Raw genomic sequence first — 16,243 nt, 5'->3', positions numbered from 1 at the left:
ACATTTTCCTGGTGGTTGCTGAGGTGTTGCTAACTGGTTGCTAGGCAGTTGCTATAATTTCTAAAGTGGGTACTAAGTGGTTGCTAGGAAGTTGCTAACGTATTCCAGGTAGTTACTAAGTGGTTGCTTGGGAGTTGCTAACGTTTTCCAGGTGGTTGCTAAGGTGTTGCTAAGTGGTTGCTAGGCAGTTGCTAACGTTTTCCAGGTGGTTGATAAGGTGTTGCTCTCTGCTCCCTGCTCTGCTCCCTGCTCTGCTCCCTGCTCTGCTCCCTGCTCTGCTCTCTACTACTCTGGTCTGCTGCTGTGCTGGTGTGCTGCTGTGCTGCTCTGCTGCTGAAAGCTTGCTTTAATCTTCAGCTTCTACACTTTTCTCTGTTTTCTTCTCTTTTACTCTCTTCACACTTACTAATCCACTTTTAGTCTGCTTCCTCTTTGCTCTACACACCTATTAATCCACTCTCAGTCTACTTTTATAGACTTTTTTCCTCAGGTTTGCTGGATTAGCTGTTTGCTGCTGCAGTTCGTTTGTGTAAGTTTCTAATTTCAACTGAAACAAGGTGAGTGCTTTTTTTTCTCCATGGCTTCTGCTCAGGTTTACACCTGTTTAGAGTGTGGCATGTATAGCTTAGAACCCTTATCCACCGATACTGGTAACAATAGTGGTATTTGTACTAAGTGTGAGATAGTTAGCACCTTGGTGGATAAGGTGAATAAGTTAGAGCTGCACGTCCGGGGTTTAATAAGGGATAGACAGCAGGATTCACTGTTAGCAGCCCCGGGTGTCTCAGGGAGAGTTAGTACCCCCTCGACTCCGGCCTTAGAGCCCTCACAGCGGGGCGAATGGGTAACGTCTCGGCGGCATAGTCGAAAGGCTAAGGCTAATGCTACCGCAAAGGCCACAGCCAGCCCACCTGAACACCACGCTCCCCCAGTTCACGTGTCAAACAGGTTTGCCCCGCTCAGTGAAGCACCAACTGAGGAGCCTGTTAAAGGTACTCTGGTGATAGGAGACTCTATCGTCCGACACGTGAAATTAGCTACTCCTTTAGGGGCACCAGCGGCAACAGTTACTTGTTTACCGGGAGCCAGAGCACCGGACATTAGTGGCAACCTCAGGTTAGGGAATAGGAGATATTCGAGGGTAGTAAATCATGTAGGGGCCAATGATATTTGTCTGCGGCAGTCTGAAGTAACTAAGGCTAATATTAAAGAGGTGATTAAACAGTTCCAGACGCTGTCCGAGGAGGTAATCTGCTCTGGCCCCATCCCAATGAGGCGTGGTGATGAAGCTTACAGCAGGCTTTCTTCGCTGAACCGCTGGATGTCCAAGTGGTGTGCAGAAAATCATGTGGGCTTTATAGATAACTGGCTACACTTTGAGGGCAAGCCTGGTCTTTTAGGTAGGGATGGTGTCCACCCCACGCGGGAGGGTGCTGCCTTACTTTCATGCAGCATAGCTCATAGTCTTTTAGCTAGTCGGCAGAGTAGTATTAGAAGCTGCTGACAATCCAGAGCCGGGACCAGGCCGCAGACAGAGAGGCTTAACCGACCGTCTGCGAGCTGCAAAGAGACGTTACCTAGATACCAATATATTCAGACTGTGTCTGTCCCCCGAGTCAAACAAAAACATCAAAAAACTAAAACAGTAAATCTAAATAACTTAACTTATATTAAACAATCATATCCTGACTGTAGTACTAACATTTCAAGCCTAAAGATTGGTTTAATTAATATTAGATCTCTAAATTCAAAAGCAGTTCTAGTGAATGAAATGATAACTGATCAGAAATTCGATGTTCTGTGTCTGACAGAAACCTGGATTAGGCCAAATGAATATGTAGCATTAAATGAAGCCACCCCTGCAGGCTATAATTATATACACAATCCGAGATTGTCTGGTAGAGGAGGTGGGGTCTGCATATTTTTCCAAAGTACCTTAGTTAGCAATCAGAAACACTATGAAAATTTTACTTCTTTTGAGCTTCTTTACACCAGTATAATTAATCCAGTTACAAAAAAGAATGCATTTTCTTTAATTAACATCTACAGACCACCAGGGCCCTATTTAGAATTCTTAAAAGAATTTAGTGATTTTGTCACAGACTTAGCAGTAAGTAATGATAAAGTGATTATAGTTGGAGACTTCAACATTCATTTTGAAAAATTGGATGATCCATTAAAAAAGGCATTCACATCGATTTTAGACTCAGTTGGTATTATTCAAAATATAACAGGACCTACTCATTACTGTAATCATACTCTGGATTTAGTTTTGACCCTGGGTGTGAGCATAGATAACCCGAATATTCGTTCTCAAACCTCCGCAATTTCAGATCATTACCTTATTTCATTTAAATTACATCTCAGTCATAATATACGTACATCCCCTAGCTACTCTGTAAAACGTTCAATTACGCCTTTTACAGCCCAACAATTTACAGATAAGCTTCCAGACTTATCAACTCTAATGTATTCTCCTATAGACCCAGTAGAACTAGACAAACTAACCGAAGGTTTAGAAAATACCTTTCGCTCTACCTTAGATGTTGTAGCACCCCTTAAACACAAAATAGAGAGACAGAAAAAGCTCGCACCGTGGTACAATGATCAAACTCGTACCTTAAAGCAGTTAGTACGAAATTTAGAGCGTAAATATCGATCAACTAAACTGGAAGTGTTTCACTCTGCGTGGAAAGACAGTCTTGTTAAATATAGAAAAGAACTAAATAAAGCCCGCTCAGCGTATCTGGCCTCACAGATCGAGATAAATAAAAATAATCCTAGAGTTCTCTTTAGTGTTATTTCCAAATTAACTAAAAACCAGGCAAGTACTGAACCTCAGATTCCAGCCATTCACACCAGCAACGATTTTATGGACTTCTTCAATAGTAAAATTGAAAACATTCGGGATAAAATTAAACAGATAAATATTACATCCTCTCTGTCATCTGGTCTGGCTGATCTAGAACAAAACCCTGTTACTGAAGTTAGGTTGGAAGTCTTTAACCCACTTCCACAGCTAGAACTAGAGAAAATTATCTCCTCTTCAAACAGCACAACCTGCACACTTGATGCTGTTCCCACAAAATTACTAAAACAGGTACTGGCAGATATAATTAAACCTCTGTTAATGATAGTAAACTCATCGCTCACCCTGGGCCATGTACCCAAAGCCTTTAAAACAGCTGTAATTAAACCTCTGATCAAGAAACCAAATCTTGATCCTAGTGTACTGTCTAACTATAGACCTATTTCAAACTTACCCTTTATTTCTAAGATTTTAGAAAAAGCTGTAGCCCAACAACTTTGCTCTTACCTGCAAAGAAACCAAATCTATGAGAAATTTCAATCTGGATTTAGGCCTTATCATAGCACTGAGACAGCTTTAGTTAGAATAACAAACGATCTACATATAGCCGCCGACCAAGGCTGTGTTTCCCTACTGGTACTTCTCGATCTGAGCGCAGCCTTTGATACAATAGATCATACTATCCTTTTAGAAAGACTAGAGAACATGGTCGGTGTAACCGGAACTGCCGTAGCATGGTTTAAATCATACTTAACCGATCGCTATCAGTTTGTGAGGTTAAATGATATGTCTTCCAGTTATACCAAGGTAAGATACGGAATTCCACAAGGCTCTATATTAGGACCGTTATTATTTACATTATATATGCTCCCACTGGGCAAAGTAATTAGAAAACATAATGTGAATTTTCATTGTTATGCGGATGACACGCAGCTCTTCATATCAGCCAAACCTGATGACAGAGTGAGATTAAAGAAAATCGAGGATTGTGTAGAAGATGTAAAATCATGGATGTCGCACAACTTCCTCCTATTAAATAGTGATAAAACAGAAGTTCTCCTATTAGGCCCCAAAGCTGCTAGAAATAAATTATCAGACTTAATGCTAAATCTGGCTGACTTCTCAGCCACCCCTGGTTCAGCAGCTAAAAACCTTGGAGTTATCATAGATTCAGATCTAGCATTCGATAAACACATATCTAATGTAACTAGAACAGCTTTTCTACACCTCCGTAACATCGCCAAGCTAAGAAATGCCCTATCACTGCATGACGCAGAAAAATTAGTACATGCCTTTATTACCTCAAGGCTAGATTATTGTAATGCGCTACTGTCTGGATGTTCCGGCAGTAACTTAAATAAACTTCAGCTAGTTCAAAATGCTGCAGCCAGGGTCCTTACTAAAACGAGAAAATTTGACCATATTAGTCCAGTACTATCAGCACTGCACTGGCTTCCAGTCAAATTCCGCATAGACTATAAAATTCTACTGTTAACGTATAAAGCCCTACACGGGCTCGCTCCTGAGTATTTACAAGACCTCATCTCCTGTTATGAACCACCGCGATTACTCAGATCTCAGGGTGCTGGTTTATTAGTAGTTCCTAAAATTCAGAGGAGCTCTGCAGGAGGAAGAGCTTTCTCTCATAAAGCGCCTCAACTCTGGAATAATCTCCCCGAATATGTTCGGGACTCAGACACAGTCTCAATCTTTAAGTCTAGACTGAAAACTTACTTTTTTAGTTTAGCTTTTGGTAATTAATGTTTTTCCCTTTAGATAAGGCTGCAGATCCAGGGGTTCATGGACAGAGGGAATTGTGGTAAACTGAGATGCTGGTGCTGTTGTTCTCCCACTGCACACGGTCACTCAGGTTTGTGGACGGTGGAGTGGGTGGATGCCAGTGTTTCAGGGAGCCTCCATGTCTATGTTACCTTCTGGCTCTCTGCCTTTAGTTAGGCTGTTTTATTCAGTTCTGCCGGAGTCATTTGCCACACTCTGATAATGTTTTAATATTCTCAGTTTTGCATAAATCCAGTCAAAACTAATTCCATCTCTCTGCTTTCCTCCGAGTTACTGACTGCCCACCTGTCTGACCCGATACCGATGTTGGACCCTCAGGCTCTCGCGTCTCCTGTCCGGCCAGACTGATGGAAGTTTCTGAAGTCAGCTCTTCTCCACCACCCACCACAGATCAGCTGCTCATCGTCCATCTTACTCTCCACTACTGATTACATCCAAGCCATTAGTGGCGCTATTACACTCCTGAGTACATAAAACCTATGTGGATGTATGAAAGACTTTTTAAAATTAATTTAAAAACAGTTTGACCAGTGGTAGGATGGTCCTCCCTCAAATGTGAGTCTTGGTCCTCCCAAGGTTTCTTCCTCCTCCTGCAGCTCTGAGGGAGTTTTTCCTTGCCTCCGCGCTCACTGGGGGGTCTGTATTCTGTATTTTCTATGTGTAATGTTTTGCCTGATTCTTTGTCCTGTAATCATGTTTCTGTAAAGCTGCTTTGTGCCAACACCTGTTGTAAAAAGCGCTATACAAATAAATTTGATTTGATTTGATTTGGTTGCTAGGCAGTTGCTAATGTTTTCCAGGTGGTTGCTAAGGTGTTGCTAAGTGGTTGCTAGGCAGTTGCTAACGTTTTCCAGGTGGTTGCTAAGGTGGTGCTAAGTGGTTGCTAGGCAGTTGCTAACGTTTTCCAGGCGGTTGCTAAGTGGTTGTTAAGTGGTTGCTAGGCAGTGGCTTTCATTCCTAAAGTGGTTGCTAGGCAGTTGCTAACGTTTTCCTAGTTGTTGCTAAGGTGTTGCTAAGTGGTTGCTAGGCAGTTGCTAACATTTTCCAGGTGGTTGCTAAGATGTTGTTAAGTGGTTGCTAGGCAGTTGCTATAATTTCTAAAGTGGTTGCTAGGCAGTTTCTAACGTTTTCCTAGTGGTTGCTAAGGTGTTGCTAAGTGGATGCTAGGCAGTTGCTATCATTACTAATATGGTTGCTAAGTGGTTGCTAGGCAGTTGCTAACGTTTTCGTAGTGGTTGCTAAGTGGTTGCTAGGCAGTTGCTATCATTACTAAAGTGGTTGCTAAGTGGTTGCAAGGCAGTTGCTAACGTTTTCCTAGTGGTTGCTTGGGTGTTGCTAAGTGGTTGCTAGGCAGTTGCTAACGTTTTCCTAGTGGTTGCCTAGGTGTTGCTAAGTGGTTGCTAGGCAGTTGCTATAATTTCTAAAGTGGTTACTAAGTGGTTGCTAGGCAGTTGCTAACGTTTTCCAGGTGGTTGCTAAGGTGTTGCTAAGTGGTTGCTAGGCAGTTGTTAACGTTTTCCAGGTGGTTGCTAAGGTGTTGCTAAGTGGTTGCTAGGCAGTTGCTAACGTTTTCCAGGTGATTGCTAAGGTGTTGCTAAGTGGTTGCTAGGCAGTTGCTAACGTTTTCCAGGTGGTTGCTAAGGTGGTTGCTAAGCAGTTATTAGGTGGTTGCTAAGCCCTGGCTGGGGTGCCGGGGTGTCCAAACTTTTGACTGATAGCTGCTCCATACAGCAGCTCCTCCATACACTCACAGTACTGGAGGAACAGGGGAGAGAAGGGGTTCCGTGTGCAGAGCTGCTCGTGTGTGAGAGGGAACTCTGGGCCCCCCATTCATTTCTATGGGAAAACTTCGTACGACAATTGTACGAAAACCGTACGTCGCATTGTTTCGTAAAGCATATATTCGGAAAGAACACGGTAAGTTTTATAGACCAGCCGAATTACGTCTTCGTATCTCAAAAATTGTGACGTTCACGGCCGTTCAAAATTCTCCCCCATTCATTCCTATGGGAAAAAAACGCTCACGTTTACGAAGTTTTTACGAAAACCGTACGATAAATCGCTTCAAAAAGCACAAGTATAGGTCCGACGATCCTGCAAAGTTTCAGGTTTCTACGTTAAAAGCCCTAGGAGGAGATAGTGATTAAATTTTGCGAATAGAATAATAATAGTAATAACTAGAAAAGGTAAAGTTCGTGAACGAACTTTAAGTTGGCTTGGAAAAGAACGCTAATAACGTTAAAAAGTTAAAATGGTTGCTAAGCTTTTTCCGTCTGAAGAGTGTGAAGAGTCATTGACATGCTGTTAACTTTTGGCTAAACGCTAAATGCTAAAAACGCTGAAATCTAAAAACATTTGGTTAAACGCTGAAATCTAAAAACATTTGGTTAAACGCTGAAATCTAAAAACGTTTGATTAAACGCTGAAATCTAAAAACGTTTGATTAAACGCTGAAATCTAAAAACGTTTGGTTAAACGCTGAAATCTAAAAACATTTGGTTAAACGCTGAAATCTAAAAACGTTTGATTAAACGCTGAAATCTAAAAACGTTTGGTTAAACACTGAAATCTAAAAACGTTTGGTTAAACGCTGAAATCTAAAAATGCTTGTTTAAATGCTGAAATCGTAAAACTTTTGGTTAAACTTTTGATTGCTAATGTGTTGCTAGGCAGTTGCTATCATTTCTGAAAAGGTTGCTAAGCTGTTGCTAGGCAGTTGCTAATGTTTTCCAGGTGGTTGCTAAGCTATTGCTAACTGGTTGCTAGGCAATTGCTAACATATACCAGGTAGTTGCTAAGGTGTTGCTATGTGGTTGCTAGGGTGTTGCTAGGTTGTTGCTAAGGTGTTGCTATGGTATCTGGGGTGGTTGCTAAGATGTTGCTACGTGGTTGCTAGGGTGTTGCTATGGTATCCGGGGTGGTTGCTAAGGTGTCGCTAGGTGGTTGCTAGGTGGTTGCTAAGGTGTTGCTATGGTATCTGGGGTGGTTGCTAAGGTGTTTCTAAGTGGTTGCTAGGTGGTTGCTAAGGTGTTGCTATGGTATCCGGGGTGGTTGCTAAGATGTTGCTAGGTGGTTGCTAAGGTGTTTCTATGGTATCTGGGGTGGTTGCTAAGGTGTTTCTAGGTGGTTGCTAGGTGGTTGCTAAGGTGTTGCTATGGTATCCGGGGTGGTTGCTAAGATGTTGCTAGGTGGTTGCTAAGGTGTTGCTATGGTATCTGGGGTGGTTGCTAAGGTGTTTCTAGGTGGTTGCTAGGTGGTTGCTAAGGTGTTGCTATGGTATCCGGGGTGGTTGCTAAGATGTTGCTAGGTGGTTGCTAAGGTGTTGCTATGCGGTTGCTAAGGTGTTGCTATGGTATCTGGGGTGGTTGTTACGGTGTTGCTAGGTGGTTGCTAAGGTGTTGCTATGGTATCCGGGGTGGTTGCTAAGGTGTTGCTAGGTGGTTGCTAAGGTGTTGCTATGCGGTTGCTAAGGTGTTGCTATGGTATCTGGGGTGGTTGCTACGGTGTTGCTAGGTGGTTGCTAAGGTGTTGCTATGGTATCCGAGGTGGTTGCTAAGGTGTTGCTAGGTGGTTGCTAGGTGGTTGCTAAGTGGTTGCTAGGTGGTTGCTAAGGTATTGTTAGGTGGTTGCTAAGGTGTTGCTATGGTAACCGGGGTGGTTGCTAAGGTGTTAATAGGTGGTTGCTAGGTGGTTGCTAAGGTGTTGCTATGGTATCTGGGGTGGTTGCTAAGGTGTTGCTAGGTGGTTGTTAGGCAGTTGCTATAATTTCCAAAGTGGTTGCTAAGTGGTTGCTAGGCAGTTGCTAACGTTTTCCAGGTGGTTGCTAAGGTGTTGCTAAGTGGTTGCTAGGCAGTTGCTAACGTTTTCCAGGTGGTTGCTAAGCAGTTAATAGGTGGTTGCTAAAACCTGGCTGGGGTGCCGGGGTGTCCAAACTTTTGACTGATAGCTGCTCCATACAGCAGCTCCTCCATACACTCACAGTACTGGAGGAGCAGGGGAGAGAAGGGGTTCCGTGCGCAGAGCTGCTCGTGTGTGAGATGGAACTCTGGGCCCCCCATTCATTTCTATGGGAAAACTTCGTACGACAATTGTACGAAAACCGTACGTCGTATCACTTCGCAACTTACAATTAATTTAAAGATCTCGATAAGATCTATAAGCTCGCCGAATTTGGTGTTCGTATCTCAAAAATTGTGGCAGTTACGGACGTTTAAAATTTGGCCCCATTCATTCCGATGGGAAAAAAATGCGTACGTTTACGAAGTTTTTACGAAAACCGTACGATATATCGCTTCAAAAAGCACAAGCAACCTGAACCGCTATAGGTACTACGATACTGTAAAATTTCGTGATTCTACGTCAAAAGCTGTAGGAGGAGATGCGTACAACAAAAAAAGCGCGGAATAATAATAATAATAACTAGAAAAGGTAAAGTTCGTGAACGAACTTTAAGTTGGCTTGGAAAAGAACGCTAATAACGTTAAAAAGTTAAAATGGTTGCTAAGATTTTTCCGTCTGAAGAGTGTGAAGAGTCATTGACATGCTGTTAACTTTTGGCTAAACGCTAAATGCTAAAAACGCTGAAATCTAAAAACATTTGGTTAAACGCTGAAATCTAAAAACATTTGGTTAAACGCTGAAATCTAAAACTGTTTGATTAAATGCTGAAATCTAAAAACGTTTGGTTAAACGCTGAAATCTAAAAACGTTTGGTTAAACGCTGAAATCTAAAAACGTTTGGTTAAACACTGAAATCTAAAAATGCTTGTTTAAATGCTGAAATCGTAAAACTTTTTTTTAAACTTTTGATTGCTAATGTGTTGCTAGGCAGTTGCTATCATTTCTGAAAAGGTTGCTAAGCTGTTGCTAGGCAGTTGCTAATGTTTTCCAGGTGGTTGCTAAGCTGTTGCTAACTGGTTGCTAGGCAATTGCTAACATATACCAGGTGGTTGCTAAGGTGTTGCTAGGTGGTTGCTAGGGTGTTGCTAGGTTGTTGCTAAGGTGTTGCTATGGTATCCGGGGTGGTTGCTAAGATGTTGCAAGGTGGTTGCTAAGGTGTTGCTATGATATCTGGGGTGGTTGCTAAGGTGTTGCCAGGTGGTTGCTAGGGTGTTGCTAGGTGGTTGCTAGGGTGTTGCTATGGTATCTGGGGTGGTTGCTAAGGTGTTGCTAGGTGGTTGCTAGGTGGTTGCTATGGTGTTGCTAGGTGGTTGCTAAGGTGTTGCTATGGTATCTGGGGTGGTTGCTAAGGTGTTGCTAGGTGGTTGCTAGGGTGTTGCTAGTTGGTTGCTAGGTGGTTGCTAAGGTGTTGCTATGCGGTTGCTAAGGTGTTGCTATGGTATCCAGGGTGGTTGCTAAGGTGTTGCTATGGTATCCGGGGTGGTTGCTAAGGTGTTGCTAGGTGGTTGCTACGTGGTTGCTAAGGTGTTGCTATGCGGTTGCTAAGGTGTTGCTATGGTATCTAGGGTGGTTGCTAAGGTGTTGCTAGGTGGTTGCTAAGGTGTTGCTAGGTGGTTGCTAAGGTGTTGCTATGGTATCTGGGGTGGTTGCTAAGGTGTTGCTAGGTGGTTTCTAGGCAGTTGCTATCATTTCTAAAGTGGTTGCTAAGTGGTTGCTAGGCAGTTGCTAACGTTTTCCTAATGGTTGCTAAGGTGTTGGTAAGTGGTTGCTAGGCTGTTGCTATCATTTCTAAAGTGGTTGCTAGGCAGTTGCTATCGTTTCTAAGGTGGTTGCTAAGTGGTTGCTAACGTTTTCCTAGTGGTTGTTAAGGTGTTGCTAAGTGGTTGCTAGGCAGTTGCTAACGTTTTCCAGGTGTTTGCTAAGTGGTTGCTAACTGGTTGCTAGGCAGTTGCTATAATTTCTAAAGTGGTTGCTAAGTTGTTGCTAAGTGGTTGCTAGGCAGTTGCTAACGTTTTCCAGGTGGTTGCTAAGGTGTTGCTAAGTGGTTGCTAGGCAGTTGCTAACGTTTTCCAGAATGCGTACTTTTACGAAGTTTTTACGAAAACCGTATGATATATCGCTTCAAAAAGCACAAGCAACCTGAACCGCTATAGGTACTACGATACTGTAAAATTTCGTGATTCTACGTCAAAAGCTGTAGGAGGAGATGCGTACAACAAAAAAAGCGCAGAATAATAATAATAATAAGAAGAAGAAGATTACGAAGAACAATAAGTTGGCTTTTCCAAGCCAACTTAATAATAAGAAGAAGAAGAAGATTACGAAGAACAATAAGTTGGCTTTTCCAAGCCAACTTAATAATAATAAGTAGAATAAGATTACGATGAACAATAAGTTGGCTTTTCCAAGCCAACTTAACTAGAAAAGGTAAAGTTCGTGAACGAACTTTAAGTTGGCTTGGAAAAGAACACTAATAACGTTAAAAAGTTAAAATGGTTGCTAAGCTGTTTCTGTCTGAAGAGTGTGAAGAGTCGTTGATATGCTGTTAACTTCTGGCTAAACGCTAAATGCCAAAAACACTGCAATCTAAAAACATTTGGTTAAACGCTGAAATCTAAAAACATTTGGTTAAACGCTGAAATCTAAAAACATTTGATTAAACGCTGAAATCTAAAAACGTTTGATTAAACGCTGAAATCTAAAAACGTTTTATTAAACGCTGAAATCTAAAAACGTTTGATTAAACGCTGAAATCTAAAAACGTTTGGTTAAACGCTGAAATCAAAAAACGTTTGGTTAAACGCTGAAATCTAAAAACGTTTGATTAAACGCTGAAATCTAAAAACGTTTGGTTAAACGCTGAAATCTAAAAACGCTTGTTTAAATGCTGAAATCGAAAAACTTTTGGTTGTACTTTTGATTGCTAATGTGTTGCTAGGCGGTTGCTATCATTTCTGAAGTGGTTGCTAAGCTGTTGCTAGGCAATTGCTAACATATACCAGGTGGTTGCTAGGTGGTTGCTAGGGTGTTGCTAGGTTGTTGCTAAGGTGTTGCTATGGTATCCGGGGTGGTTGCTAAGATGTTGCTAGGTGGTTGCTAACGTGTTGCTAGGTGGTTGCTAAGGTGTTGCTATGGTATCCGGGGTGGTTGCTAAGGTGTTGCTAGGTGGTTGCTAGGGTGTTGCTATGATACACAGGGTGGTTGCTAAGGTGTTGCTAGGTGGTTGCTAAGGTGTTGCTATGTGGTTGCTAAGGTGTTGCTATGGTATCTGGGGTGGTTGCTAAGGTGTTGCTAGGTGGTTGCTATGTGGTTGCTTAGGTGTTGCTATGCGGTTGCTAAGGTGTTTCTAAAGTGGTTGCTAAGTGGTTGCTAGGCAGTTGCTAACGTTTTCCTAGTGGTTGCTAAGGTGTTGCTTAGTGGTTGCTAGGCAGTTGCTATCATTTCTAAATTGGTTGCTAAGTGGTTGCTAGGCAGTTGCTAACATTTTCCTAGTGGTTGCTAAGGTGTTGCTAAGTGGTTGCTAGGCTGTTGCTATCATTTCTAAAGTGGTTGCTAAGTGGTTGCTAGGCAGTTGCTAACATTTTCCTAGTGGTTGTTAAGGTGTTGCTAAATGGTTGCTAGGCAGTTGCTATCGTTTCGAAGGTGGTTGCTAAGTGGTTGCTAGGCAGTTGCTAATGTTTTCCTAGTGGTTGCTAAGTGGTTGCTAACTGGTTGCTAGGCAGTTGCTTTAATTTCTAAAGAGGTTGCTAAGTGGTTGCTAGGCAGTTGCTAACGTTTTCCTAGTGGTTGCTAAGGTGTTGCTAAGTGGTTGCTAGGCTGTTGCTATCATTTCTAAAGTGGTTGCTAGGCAGTTGCTAACATTTTCCTAGTGGTTGTTAAGGTGTTGCTAAGTGCTTGCTAGGCAGTTGCTATCGATTCTAAGGTGGTTGCTAAGTGGTTGCTAGGCAGTTGCTAACGTTTTCCTAGTGGTTGTTAAGGTGTTGCTGAGTGGTTGCTAGGCAGTTGCTATCAATTCTAAAGTGGTTGCTAAGTGGTTGCTAGGCATTTGCTAACGTTTTCCAGGTGGTTGCTAAGTGGTTGCTAACTGGTTGCTAGGCAGTTGCTATCATTTCTAAAGTGGTTGCTAAGTGGTTGCTAGGCAGTTGCTAACGTTTTCCTAGTGGTTGCTAAGTGGTTGCCAGGTGGTTGCTAAGGTGGTTGCTAAGCAGTTATTAGGTGGTTGCTAAGCCCTGGCTGGGGTGCCGGGGTGTCCAAACTTTTGACTGATAGCTTCTCCATACAGCAGCTCCTCCATACACTCACAGTACTGGAGGAGCAGGGGAGAGAAGGGGTTCCGTGCGCAGAGCTGCTCGTGTGTGAGTTAGAACTCTGGGCCCCCCATTCATTTCTATGGGAAAACTTCGTACGACATTTGTACGAAAACCGTACGACATATCGTCAAAACGTTAAAATTTTCGGAAACAACACGGTAAGTTCTATAGACCGTCCGATTTTTGTCTTTGTATGTCAAAAATTGTTACCTACACAGTCGTTCAAAGTTGTCCCCCATTCATTTCCTATGGGAAAAAAAAGCGTACGTTTACGAAGTTTTTACGAAAACCGTACGATGTATCGCTTAAAAAAGCACAAGCAACCTATTCGGGTATAGGTCCTACGATACTGCAAAATTTCGTGGTTCTACATCAAAAGCCCTAGGAGGAGATAGTGATTAAATTTTGCGAATAGAATAATAATAATAACTAGAAAAGGTAAAGTTCGTGAACGAACTTTAAGTTGGCTTGGAAAAGAACGCTAATAACGTTAAAAAGTTAAAATGGTTGCTAAACGCTAAATGCCAAAAACACGGAAATCTAAAAATGTTGGGTTAAACGTTGAAATCTAAAAATGTTTGGTTAAACGCTGAAAACTAAAAATGTTTGGTTAAACCCTGAAATCTAAAAACATTTGGATAAATGCTAAAATCTTGAAAGTGGTTGCTAGGCAGTTGCTAACGTCTTACAGGTGGTTGCTAAGCTGTTGCTAAGCGGTTGCTAGTTATTTGCTAATGTATTACACATGGTTGCTAAGTGGTTGCAAGGCGGTTGCTAAACAGTTGCTTACGTTTTCCAGGTGGTGGCTAAAATGTAGCTAACTGGTTGCTAGGCAGTTGCTAAGTGGTTGCTAGGCAGTTGCTAACGTTTTCCAGGTGGTTGCTAAGTGGTTCCTTGGCAGTTGCTAATGTTTTCCAGGTGTTTGCTAAGCGGTTGCTAGGCAGTTGCTAACATATTCCAGGTGGTTGCTAGGCAGTTGCTAAGTGGTTGCTAGGCAGTTGCTAACGTTTTCCAAGTGGTTGCTAGGCAGTTGCTAAGTGGTTGCTAGGCAGTTGCTAACGTTTTCCAGGTGGTTGCTCAGTGGTTGCTAGGCAGTTGCTAACGTTTTCCAGGTGGTTGCTAAGTGGTTGCTAGGCAGTTGTTAACGTATTCCAGGTGGTTGCTAGGCAGTTGCTAAGTGGTTGCTAGGCAGTTGCTAACGTTTTCCAAGTGGTTGCTAGGCAGTTGCTAAGTGGTTGCTAGGCAGTTGCTAACGTTTTCCAGGTGGTTGCTCAGTGGTTGCTAGGCAGTTGCTAACGTTTTCCAGGTGGTTGCTAAGTGGTTGCTAGGCAGTTGTTAACGTATTCCAGGTGGTTGCTAGGCAGTTGCTAAGTGGTTGCTAGGCAGTTGCTAACGTTTTCCAAGTGGTTGCTAGGCAGTTGCTAAGTGGTTGCTAGGCAGTTGCTAACGTTTTCCAGGTGGTTGCTAAGTGGTTGCTAGGCAGTTGCTAACGTTTTCCAGGTGGTTGCTAGGCAGTTGCTAAGTGGTTGCTAGGCAGTTGCTAACGTTTTCCAAGTGGTTGCTAGGCAGTTGCTAAGTGGTTGCTAGGCAGTTGCTAACGTTTTCCAGGTGGTTGCTAAGTGGTTGCTAGGCAGTTGCTAACGTTTTCCTAGTGGTTGTTAAGGTGTTGCTGAGTGGTTGCTAGGCAGTTGCTATCTTTTCTAAAGTGGTTGCTAAGTGGTTGCTAGGCATTTGCTAACGTTTTCCAGGTGGTTGCTAAGTGGTTGCTAACTGGTTGCTAGGCAGTTGCTATCATTTCTAAAGTGGTTGCTAAGTGGTTGCTAGGCAGTTGCTAACGTTTTCCTAGTGGTTGCTAAGTGGTTGCTAACTGGTTGCTAGGCAGTTGCTAACGTTTTCCAGGTGGTTGCTAAGGTGTTGCTAAGTGGTTGCTAGGCAGTTGCTAACGTTTTCCAGGTGGTTGCTAAGGTGGTTGCTAAGCAGTTATTAGGTGGTTGCTAAGCCCTGGCTGGGGTGCCGGGGTGTCCAAACTTTTGACTGATAGCTGCTCCATACAGCAGCTCCTCCATACACTCACAGTACTGGAGGAGCAGGGGAGAGAAGGGGTTCCGTGCGCAGAGCTGCTCGTGTGTGAGTTAGAACTCTGGGCCCCCCATTCATTTCTATGGGAAAACTTCGTACGACATTTGTACGAAAACCGTACGACGTATCGTCAAAACGTTAAAATTTTCGGAAAGAACGCGGTAAGTTCTATAAACCGTCCGATTTTTGTCTTTGTATGTCAAAAATTGTTACCTACACAAACGTTCAAAGTTGTCCCCCATTCATTTCCTATGGGAAAAAAAAGCGTACGTTTACGAAGTTTTTACGAAAACCGTACGATGTATCGCTTAAAAAAGCACAAGCAACCTATTCGGGTATAGGTACTACGATACTGCAAAGTTTCGTGGTTCTACGTCAAAAGCCCTAGGAGGAGATAGTGATTAAATTTTGAGCGCGGAATAATAATAATAATAATAATAAGAAGATTACGAAGAACAAGAAGTTGGCTTTTCCAAGCCAACTTAACTAGAAAAGGTAAAGTTCGTGAACGAACTTTAAGTTGGCTTGGAAAAGAACGCTAATAACGTTAAAAAGTTAAAATGGTTGCTAAGCTTTTTCTGTCTGAAGAGTGTGAAGAGTCATTGATATGCTGTTAACGCTAAATGCTAAAAACGCTGACATCTAAAAACATTTGGTTAAACGCTGAAATCTAAAAACATTTGGTTAAACGCTGAAATCTAAAAATGTTTGATTAAACGCTGAAATCTAAAAACGTTTGGTTAAACGATGAAATCTAAAAACATTTGGTTAAACGCTGAAATCTAAAAACGTTTGATTAAACGCTGACATCTAAAAACGTTTGGTTAAACGCTGAAATCTAAAAACGCTTGTTTAAATGCTGAAATCGTAAAACTTTTGGTTAAACTTTTGATTGCTAATGTGTTGCTAGGCGTTTGCTATCATTTCTGAAAAGGTTGCTAAGCTGTTGCTAGGCAATTGCTAATGTTTTCCAGGTGGTTGCTAAGCTGTTGCTAACTGGTTGCTAGGCAATTGCTAACATATAACAGGTGGTTGCTAAGGTGTTGCTAGGTGGTTGCTAGGGTGTTGCTAGGTTGTTGCTATCATTTCTAAAGTGGTTGCTAAGTGGTTGCTAGGCAGTTGCTATCGTTTTCCTAGTGGTTGTTAAGGTGTTGCTAAGTGGTTGCTAGGCAGTTGCTATCATTTCTAAAGTGGTTGCTAAGTGGTTGCTAGGCAGTTGCTATCGTTTTCCTAGTGGTTGTTAAGGTGTTGCTAAGTGGTTGCTAGGCAGTTGCTATCATTTCTAAAGTGGTTGCTAGGCAGTTGCTAACGTTTTCCCAATGGTTGTTAAGGTGTTGCTAAGTGG

At 42.4% G+C, this 16,243-nt stretch overlaps 1 protein-coding gene across 1 annotated transcript; it reads left to right on the top strand.

The window, feature by feature from the left end:
- The first annotated feature begins 230 nt into the window (after nt 1–230).
- On the top strand, nt 231–5,381 carry LOC125804846 (uncharacterized). The gene has a single exon (XM_049484532.1). The coding sequence runs from the start codon at nt 578–580 to the stop codon at nt 1,502–1,504; it is 927 nt and encodes a 308-aa protein (XP_049340489.1). The 5' UTR covers nt 231–577; the 3' UTR covers nt 1,505–5,381.
- The last annotated feature ends 10,862 nt before the right edge of the window (nt 5,382–16,243 follow it).

This window comes from Astyanax mexicanus, chromosome 10, assembly GCF_023375975.1.
Source record: "Astyanax mexicanus isolate ESR-SI-001 chromosome 10, AstMex3_surface, whole genome shotgun sequence".
Taxonomy (NCBI): domain Eukaryota; kingdom Metazoa; phylum Chordata; class Actinopteri; order Characiformes; family Acestrorhamphidae; genus Astyanax; species Astyanax mexicanus.
The sequence above is the reverse complement of the archived record's forward strand: the minus strand, read 5'-3'. Positions and strand labels throughout refer to the sequence as shown.